Source organism: Aethalodelphis obliquidens, unplaced genomic scaffold (genome assembly GCF_003676395.1).
Source record: "Aethalodelphis obliquidens isolate GAN/ISIS:26980383/991018 unplaced genomic scaffold, ASM367639v1 scaffold7, whole genome shotgun sequence".
In the NCBI taxonomy this organism is placed as follows: Eukaryota; Metazoa; Chordata; class Mammalia; order Artiodactyla; family Delphinidae; genus Aethalodelphis; species Aethalodelphis obliquidens.
This window is the reverse complement of record NW_020837951.1, coordinates 10,098,406-10,107,658: the sequence shown is the minus strand read 5'-3', so window position 1 is coordinate 10,107,658 and position 9,253 is coordinate 10,098,406. Positions and strand designations below refer to the sequence as shown.

The window sequence follows — 9,253 nt, the reverse complement described above, 5'->3', positions numbered from 1 at the left end:
GATAGCCTGCCCTTTATTGACCATACTTATTAAACTTTAGTAGGGCTAAATGTAGGTCATCATTCTAGATCCCACTCCTGTACCACTGAGACGGAGATCGACATAGCTGAGGTTCAAAAATATACCTTCACATTCTAAAATTATGAATTGAATCCAGGTGTGTAACGTTATCATTAGTGATCCATCACTCTATCAAATCTCAAAGGAATCCAAGCAGGTATAAAGCATCATTAGTATTAAAAAGCCACCAGAAGGTTTTGAAAGGTAAGGGGAAATAGGAAATTTCAATTATGCTCAGGAAACTCCATCCTTGGGCCCTGTAAAGTGGCCCTTGCCTAGTTAAGGACATGGATGAACCTCCCACCCCTTTTCTTAGATTAGGTTAGGCAGATTTCCAGAAATGACTGAATAAAAAAAAGTGTCTTCCTTACCTCAAAACGCCAAACACTCCCCTCAACCCGAGACTCTAACCTTAAAATAAATGACTAACCTAATTAGCTTATCACAAAAATTAGACCAGTGTAAATAACAAACATTTATTGGTGTCACTTATGGTAGAAAAAAGTTCCTACACCAGATGCACATGACCCAATTGTTAAATAGAACATTTTCAAGGTGAACACACATCCTTAACCCAGCTTTTTTACCCACTTTTGATGATAGCCAATTCTTCCTTGCCCCCCACCCCGAGACATGTGAGCAACTGCTAATGAAAAGCAGTAAACAGCCACTTGGGCTATATAGCATTTTCAACTCCACTCCAAGGTGAAGATTCCAATTACATTCGAGACTTAAGTTCTCTCAATTTTCTCCTAACGAAAGTTCCTGAGTCCAGTTATTTACAATATTACAGCACTAGCAGAGCAGTGTCTACAACTCGTCTTTGTCTGCTGGTTCCTCATCACCAGTTGGGGGAGGGCCTGCACTTCCATAGAGTTTGCTGATAATTGGCTGAACAATTTCTTCCAGCTCCTTCTTTTTAGCTTTGAAATCTTCAATGTCAGCATCTTGGTGACTTTCTAGCCACTCAATCTTTTCTTCTACAGCTTTTTCCATGGTCTCCTTATCTTCAGAGGAAAGTTTACCTCCCAGCTTTTCTTTATCTCCAATCTGATTCTTTAGAGAGTAGGCATAGCTTTCCAACTCATTTCTGGTGTCAATGCGCTCCTTGAGCTTTTTGTCTTCCTCAGCGAACTTCTCAGCATCATTGACCATCCTTTCAATTTCTTCAGGTGTCAGGCGATTTTGGTCATTTGTAATTGTGATTTTATTTTTGTTGCCTGTACCTTTGTCTTCAGCTGTCACTCGAAGAATGCCATTCACATCTATCTCAAAGGTGACTTCAATCTGTGGAACCCCACGGGGAGCAGGAGGAATTCCAGTCAGATCAAAAGTTCCCAGAAGGTGATTGTCTTTCGTCAGGGGTCGTTCACCTAGAAGTCACACACAAAAAACTTTGTTAGCTGTTACCGACAAACTTTAGTACATCTGGATCCCTACGTTTCATTCTGTTAGAGCCTGTAGTGTCAAGGGCACTCTATCAGCCAAGAAGTGGGTCAGTGTTGGGAAAGGAACAGTGAGTTAAGCTACTAGTAACTCTTAATTGAATTTCATCTACTTTATAGCAGTATGAACCCTTTACTTGTTCTTGTATTTTTTTTTTTTTTTTGCGGTACGCGGGCCTCTCACTGTTGTGGCCTCTCCCGTTGCGGAGCACAGGCTCCAGACACACAGGCTCAGCGGCCATGGCTCACGGGCCCAGCAGCTCCGCGGCATGTGGGATCCTCCCAGACCGGGGCACGAACCCGTGTCCCCTGCATCAGGAGGCAGACTCTCAACCACTGCGCCACCAGGGAAGCCCTGGTCTTGTATTTTAATATTTATCTTTTTAATTTATTTGGCTGTACCAGCTCTTAGCTGTGGCATGAGGGATCTTTTAGTTGTGGCATGAGAACTCTTAGTTTCAGCATGAGGGATCTAGTTCCCCGACCAGGGATTGAAACCAGGACCCCTGCACTGGGAGTGCAGAGTCTTAGCCACTGGACAACCAGGGAAGTCCTTCTTCTTGTATTTTTGAATTTACTTATTTTGGCCATACCGCGCAGCATGTGGGATCTTAGTTCCCCGACCAGGGATCGAATCTGTGCCCCCTGCAGTAGAAGCGTGGAGTCCTAACCATTGGACAGCCAGGGAATTCCCCCAGAAGGTATTTTTAATGGGAAAGAGTGCTAGATAGCTAGATAAGAAATAGATTTTAGTACTGGCTCTACCAAACTCAACGCTAGTTAAATTAGGGCCCTCCCACCTGAAAATAGCAGATATTTCTTTCCCTAGACATTTCAATAGAGTATGTTAAAAGAAGTCAAGCTCTTCAAAAACATACCATGGTATTAACAAATGTAAGCAATTACCTTCATAGACCTTGATGGTAACAGTTGGCTGATTATCAGAGGCTGTAGAAAAGATCTGAGACTTCTTGGTGGGCACCACAGTGTTCCTTGGAATCAGTTTGGTCATGACACCTCCCACGGTTTCAATACCAAGTGTAAGGGGACATACATCAAGCAATACCAGATCACCTGAAAAGGTAAGTTAATCAAGCTAAGTTCTAATTCAGGAGTCACAGGAGCAATTCCAAGCAGACCCCACAAACAATACAACTTCATCTTCTCCATCTTGCCACTTGATTCGGTTCCATCATTTCAGAAGCAATGAATTAAATATAGTTGCTAAGGATCTTGAGACTGTGCCAGGTCTTGACCTCACTGTACCCTTTACTAGTTGTGTGAGCTTGCTGCTCATAATCTATTGCTTTCTAAAGCAACAGCTAATTATACTCTGAAGCACTATGGAAGATGCTGTGACACTGGCTTACCTGTATCTTGATCCCCAGAGAGTACACCAGCCTGGACAGCAGCACCATACGCTACAGCCTCATCTGGGTTTATGCCACGGGATGGCTCCTTGCCATTGAAAAACTCTTTAACCAGTTGTTGAATCTTTGGGATTCTAGTAGAGCCACCAACAAGAACAATTTCATCAATATCAGACTTCTTTAAATCAGAATCTTCCAGCACTTTCTGGACAGGCTTCATGGTAGAACGGAACAGGTCCTAGAATAAGTGACAAATTACTGTGATGATGCCTGTCGTACCCAGGTATAGTCAAAATACCTAAATGCATTGTCCCAAACTCAGACAGTCTAACTAGATCTCATTAGCAAAGCAAAAAACAGGAACATACCATGTTTAGCTCTTCAAATTTGGCCCGAGTCAGGGTCTCAGAGAAGTCTTCTCCTTCATAGAAGGACTCAATTTCAATTCTTGCTTGATGTTGAGAAGACAGGGCCCGTTTGGCCTTTTCAACCTCACGCCGGAGTTTCTGCACAGCTCTGTTGTCTTTCCGAACATCTTTGCCAGTTTTCTTTTTGTAGAGCTTGATGAAGTGTTCCATGACACGCTGGTCAAAGTCTTCTCCACCCAAATGAGTATCTCCATTAGTGGCCACGACTTCAAAGACACCATTATCAATGGTGAGAAGAGACACATCAAAGGTTCCACCACCCAAGTCAAACACCAGGATGTTCTTCTCCCCTTCCCTCTTATCCAGGCCATAAGCAATAGCAGCTGCTGTACTGTTAGGAGAATGAGAAAGAAAAAAAATAAATGACTTAGTTAAGTCTACCTTTCCCCATTTGGCAAATATGCCATATTTTTTAATTTAACACTTACGGCTCATTGATGATCCTCATAACATTCAACCCAGCAATAGTTCCAGCATCTTTGGTTGCCTGGCGTTGGGCATCATTGAAATAGGCTGGTACAGTAACAACTGCATGAGTAACCTAAAATGATAACAAAAGATAATTAAACATATTTTATCACACGGCTTAACCTTTATTTAAGTTACAGCCAAACCATCGCTTTATTAAGATGGGTATAATATATAATTTTATACCCATGGATTTGCAAGCATTAAGTGATAACACATGAAAGGCGCTAGTATTTTGTTTGGCCTACAGTAAGGCACACAAGTAATTAAAACTGATGCATGGATGTCATTCAGATTTTTAAAACGATGAAAGCATCAACACAACACAATCAATTAAGAATAGTAATAATAAAACTGCTCGACATTGTTCTAGAAATACTTACCTTCTTTCCCAAATAAGCCTCGGCAGTTTCCTTCATTTTAGTGAGAACCATGGCAGAAATTTCTTCAGGAGCAAATGTCTTTGTTTGCCCACCTCCAACATCAACTTGAATGTACGGTTTAGTTTTCTTTTCAACCACCTATTATAAAGAATAACTATTTTCAGACGTAGAAGCAATGACATTTTAAACTTTAAAAAGAGGAATGTCTGAGACCCACTTCTTCCCCCACAGTTTGGTTTACTTTGGTCCTTTGGAGCTGAATATTGAACAGAAATACTTTAAGGAGTAGAGGTGCCTGATAATTACAAGCCTCTTCAGTTTTAACCAGTCTCTTAATGCTAAACTATTGCGGACAGAGTAGTTACGCATGAAATTTCTTTGCCAACCTAACTTTCGTAAGTTCTGTAACACACTGAAACTATTAAATAAAAATTATAGATACACCATGTCTGTATCCTTTTTGCTCGTCTCTGCACTGTTTTTCGGTAACTTCTTAATCCTAAATACTCCCACCACCACCCCCACTTTCTTTTTTTTTTTTCTCTCCCTTTCTATTTAGAAGTGAAAAACCAGGTCGAACCTTGAAAGGCAAGAACTTGATGTCCTGCTGCACAGACGGATCGTTCCATGTACGGCCGATGAGCCGCTTGGCGTCGAAGACCGTGTTCTCAGGATTGGAGGTGAGCTGGTTCTTGGCTGCATCGCCGATCAGACGCTCCCCTTCAGGAGTGAAGGCCACATAAGACGGCGTGATGCGGTTGCCCTGATCGTTGGCGATGATCTCCACGCGGCCGTTCTTGAACACCCCGACGCTGACGGAAAAACCGAACAGAAGAAATCAGCGACGCTCACGGCAGCCCAGGAAGCCACTCCCCATTCTCCCCTTTTCTACAAACCCCACTTACCAGGAGTACGTGGTGCCCAGGTCGATACCGACCACCGTGCCCACGTCCTCCTTCTTGTCCTCCTCCTCCGGCCGCGCCGCGCCGAGCATCAGCAGCAGCACCGCAGCCACCAGGGAGGGCTTCATCTTGCCGGCACCGTCGTCCACTCACTCAGCAGGCAGGCAGGGCTTCGCAGGCAAACCAGCCACAGGCCGCAACACAAGAGCGCACCGAGGTGCCCGAGCTGAGGACGACACAGCCCGGGGTCAGGAGGAGCAGCGTACAAGGCGAAGGGCAGGTACGGAACTGCAGGCCGCGGCACCTACCTCTCACACGCACGAAAACCCCAATTCGACGCGCCTGTGAGAGCTCAGTCAGCGTCGACCGCGCCGTTGCCTACTCCGCTTATATAACCTCCCTCCAGCCCCGTCGTGGAGGCTGCCGATTGGCGAAGGCCCTGCTCGTTGGAGGCCGCTGATTGGTCCAGGCCACCAAGCTGGCCGCTGCGGATTCGAAGCGGCCTCCTCCGCAGCTAACGTCACCGCGACGCCCCCTGGGCTGACTCATTGGCTGCTGGGCGCGCCCAACAGCCACCAATGGGAGGCAACATCCGCCCCATGCTCCGGCTCCATTGGTTTAGCAGCTGCCTGTCCGTGACGCGACCTCCCACTCCGAGGCGGTTTCCGTCGGTAACCGCTGAGGTCCCGCCTCCACGCTGGGCCCTAAGGATGCCGGAGCCAGTCCAGCGTGCCTGATTCCCCCGAGGCAGTGGGACCTGGGTCCCTTGCTTCTCCACTGCCCGCCCGCCTGCCCTTCCTCCATCCCTCCCGATGGAAGCGGCTCTTCTTCCTCCTCGCCTCCATCCCGTCCCAGGCAGGCAGGTATCAGCGTAGATGCTGTGATCACCTCAGAACAAATTTCTCTGCCCTTCATAGCTACTACAGGTACTAGAGTGTACAAGCCCCAGGGCCTTCTGTTGCTCACCGGGCTGCAGCCCTCGACTGGGGCCTGGTCTGGGCACTGCCCGGTCGCGAGTCATGGCTCCTACTAGCCAGTTATTTTTCCCCGGCACCCCCTGCCCCGCTATCTTTGTCTATACCAGGCCTCTCCACATTGCCTTGCCCCACGGTAAGTTCCAGGGCTGGCCTGGCCAAAGTAATTGACTCCGCAGTCCCCTCCCCATGTGGCAGCTCTCCCCTGAAGAGCTTACTAATGCCATCACTCCCACCCTGGGATGTATCATTTTCCTAGCTTGTCACCCCCTGTCTTTCCTCTTCCTGCCCATCATTTCCCATTGTGGATCAGATTATCATTTACAAGGCCTTCCTCATCCTTTTTGGATATGTTTTTACCTTCACTCCTGGAAAAGGTCTGATCTGTGCTTAAACGCATTTGATAGACAAAGACGTCTTGATAAAGCCTTACTCTTGTAGCAAAAAGTATAAAGGCTGCTATTTACTTCAGGCTTACTATGTGCCAAGCATTAATCTGTCTCCTGTGCCTTTTGGTCCTTACAGTTCAATACTTGGCATTTCACATTTTACAGATGAGAAAATTGAAACCAAAAGAGATTAGTTAACTAGCTTGAAGTCATAGGGCTGATAAGTGATGGAGTTAGGATATCCAAGTCAGCTTGACTCTGTAGCCAATGCTCTTAACAATTTTTAAAAATGAAGTTCATTTATTCAACAAATCTTTTTGGGGGACCTACTAGAGACGGGCCAGAGGCCTGACAAAATATTTTTGAGATGATTACAGAAAATTCATGGGACTTATCATAGTCAGGAGCTAATGACTCTAGTATTTTTTGCACTAAATGTTTTCTTGAGATTCACTTGTATGAACAATACTGTGTCCAAATAGCACTGAAACGTCTTACACACAGTTGACTAAGATGCTGAGCCTAGGAGTCAGTACTCAAGAATTTTCCTATCTCCTTTAGTGCTCCTCAAGGTTATACTGGTGACTCAGAGTTGACTGCATTCTTACTACAGAAGTTGCATCATCCATCTCTTTCAACGGATTGTATACAAGGATTGTATTGTATACAGTATACAAGGATTTGTATACTGCTGTAACACTGACCCTTCTTTAGGTTACCTTAGTCCATTATAAAGATAGAAATCACCTTTCCACCACATTACAGCTATGTGTAATTTCAAGCAAATTTTCTGTATATACCATTGTCCATATCCATTAAAAACAGAGCTCTTAGCTTCAGCCTCACCCTTGATTGATGGAGTAATCTTTGCAACTCTACTTTTTCGGAGATTTAGAAAAGTGATATCTGGCTAACTGCTAAAGGGAATTGAGTATATTGGTGGTTGTAGTATCTTTTAAACATCAAGTATATTAGGTATGTTATATATTACAATATATTGCAAAGTGCAGTCATTTATGGATTGAATAGGAAAGTGCATAGATAAATCTAGTTTGCTGAATCGTAAATGCCAATAATAGTGTCAGTGCCAAGTTATCAATATTTAAATAAGTGCTAGACACTATGCTAAATGTTTTAAGTGCATTATCTCTTTTAATCCTTATGAAAACATTTTTTTAAACCCCTAATTTTAGGGCTAAGGAATCCAAACCTCCAAGAGGCAAAGAAACTTGCCCAGGAGATCACACAGCTGAGAAGATAGGGAGCCAGGATTTGAGCTTTGGCAGTTTAATTTTTAATTTCTATAGTCTAGGTTGTCATCCTGAGCTTCAGGTTTAGAACACTTACATATCGTTTTTAGGATATATAGTTACATAGTTTACAAGTATTTTGATACTGGGCGATAGACAAATGTAGAGTTTATCCAGTAATTTAAACCAGCTCATTTCACTTGTGCTCTTATGGGTAAGAAAATAGATTTCTATTTCCCATCTGATCTCAGAAAACTAAGCAGAGTCAGGACTGATTAGGATTGAATATTATTTAGTCCCCAAATCTTCCTTTCTGAAAGGGCATTAAAGGCATAGAGCAAGAAGGAAAAGGAAAAGTCCTATGTAATTGACAAGTTGAATGTTGACTGACAAGTTGAAGTTCTGATAATTAAGAATTTTTCACATGCTTTGTTGGAGAAAATATTCAACTAAGAGATAGGACACATGACCGTAGGAAAAAACAACCTCCCAGAGCCTCAGTTTCTTCATCTATTGAATGTCAGGGATTTCTGTCCCTGCCTGTCTTAGTGGCTTGTTTCAAGGATCAAATGAGATACTGTATGGGAAAGTTGTAGAATAGTGGTAATGCTATTATTTATCATGTAAATATACTATGAGAATAAATTTTAGAAGCTCTTCAAGAAAACCACTTCTTGAGAGTGAATTTTCAAGATTACTTTCAATGGGAAATAATAAGTTTGGTGATTACACTGAATTTGACAAAGATTTTTGGAAATGCTTTGAAAAGTGCTACATCTAATTACTCTCTTGGGGACTTCCCTGGTGGTCCAGTGGGTGAGACTTTGCGCTCCCAATGCAAGGGGCCTGGGTTCCATCCCTGGTCAGAGAACTAGATCCCACATGCATGTCTCAACTAAAGATCCCGCGGCGAATATCCCACGGTGTAGATCCTGAATGCCGCAGCTAAGACCCAGTGCAGCCAAACTTTAAAAAAAAAAAAAAACTCTCTTATATTGGCCACAAAGATGTCTTTTTTATTAAGAGACTGGGAATAATTCCTTAGCCTTCATTAAATAGGGGAGTGAAAGAAAAGTATCTCCCTAATACCTGAGCTGGGAGTAATAGGAGGTATGAATCATGTTAAGACTTTTTAGTACTTCTGAAGGTGCAATGTGCTATTCAATAAGTTTTGTCTTTACTTTTAGAAAATGAATTTAATCATTAATAGAGAAACTTTCCCGCCCTTCCCCACACACAAAAGTAACAAACAGGGCTTCCGTGGTGGCGCAATGGTTAAGAATCCGCCTGCCAATGCAGGGGACACGGGTTCGAGCCCTAGTCCGGGAAGATCCCACATGCCGCAGAGCAAGTAAGCCCGTGTGCCACAACTACTGAGCCCACGTGCTGCAGCTGCTGAAGCCCGCACACCTAGAGCCCGTGCTCCACAACAAGAGAGGCCACCACAATGAGAAGCCTGCGCACCGCAACGAGGAGTAAGCCCCACTCGCTGCAACTAGAGAAAGCCTGCGCGCAGCAACAAAGACCCAGTGCAGCCAAAAATAAATAAATTAAATAAATAAATTTTTAAAAGTAACAAAGCAT

General features: G+C 43.9%; 1 protein-coding gene across 2 annotated transcripts; it reads right to left on the bottom strand.

Moving 5' to 3' along the window:
* Window positions 1-520: 520 nt before the first annotated feature.
* On the bottom strand, window positions 521-5,458 carry HSPA5 (heat shock protein family A (Hsp70) member 5). Of its 2 annotated transcripts, XM_027104875.1 has the most exons (9): window positions 5,365-5,458; window positions 5,060-5,282; window positions 4,735-4,966; window positions 4,155-4,292; window positions 3,732-3,844; window positions 3,244-3,634; window positions 2,876-3,113; window positions 2,412-2,579; window positions 521-1,433 (listed from the first exon to the last, which is right to left on the bottom strand). In XM_027104875.1, exons 2-9 carry the CDS (start codon window positions 5,182-5,184, stop codon window positions 871-873), a joined length of 1,968 nt encoding a protein of 655 aa, XP_026960676.1. In that variant the 5' UTR covers window positions 5,185-5,282; window positions 5,365-5,458; the 3' UTR covers window positions 521-870. The 2 variants fall into 2 exon arrangements, with proteins under 2 accessions (XP_026960676.1, XP_026960675.1); XM_027104874.1 differs by lacking the exon at window positions 5,365-5,458 and having other exon boundaries at window positions 5,060-5,328.
* Between the last annotated feature and the right edge of the window lie 3,795 nt (window positions 5,459-9,253).

What these genes read in the sequence shown, in the direction of transcription:
- HSPA5 (XM_027104875.1), bottom strand. Translation starts at nt 5,184, where the DNA reads ATGAAGCCCTCCCTGGTGGCTGCGGTGCTGCTGCTGATGCTCGGCGCG. An exon ending in TCAAGTTCTTGCCTTTCAAG is followed by an intron (nt 4,293 to 4,734) that starts GTTCGACCTGGT and finishes TCTTTATAATAG; the next exon opens with GTGGTTGAAAAGAAAACTAA. An exon ending in ATGAGGATCATCAATGAGCC is followed by an intron (nt 3,635 to 3,731) that starts GTAAGTGTTAAA and finishes TTCTCCTAACAG; the next exon opens with TACAGCAGCTGCTATTGCTT.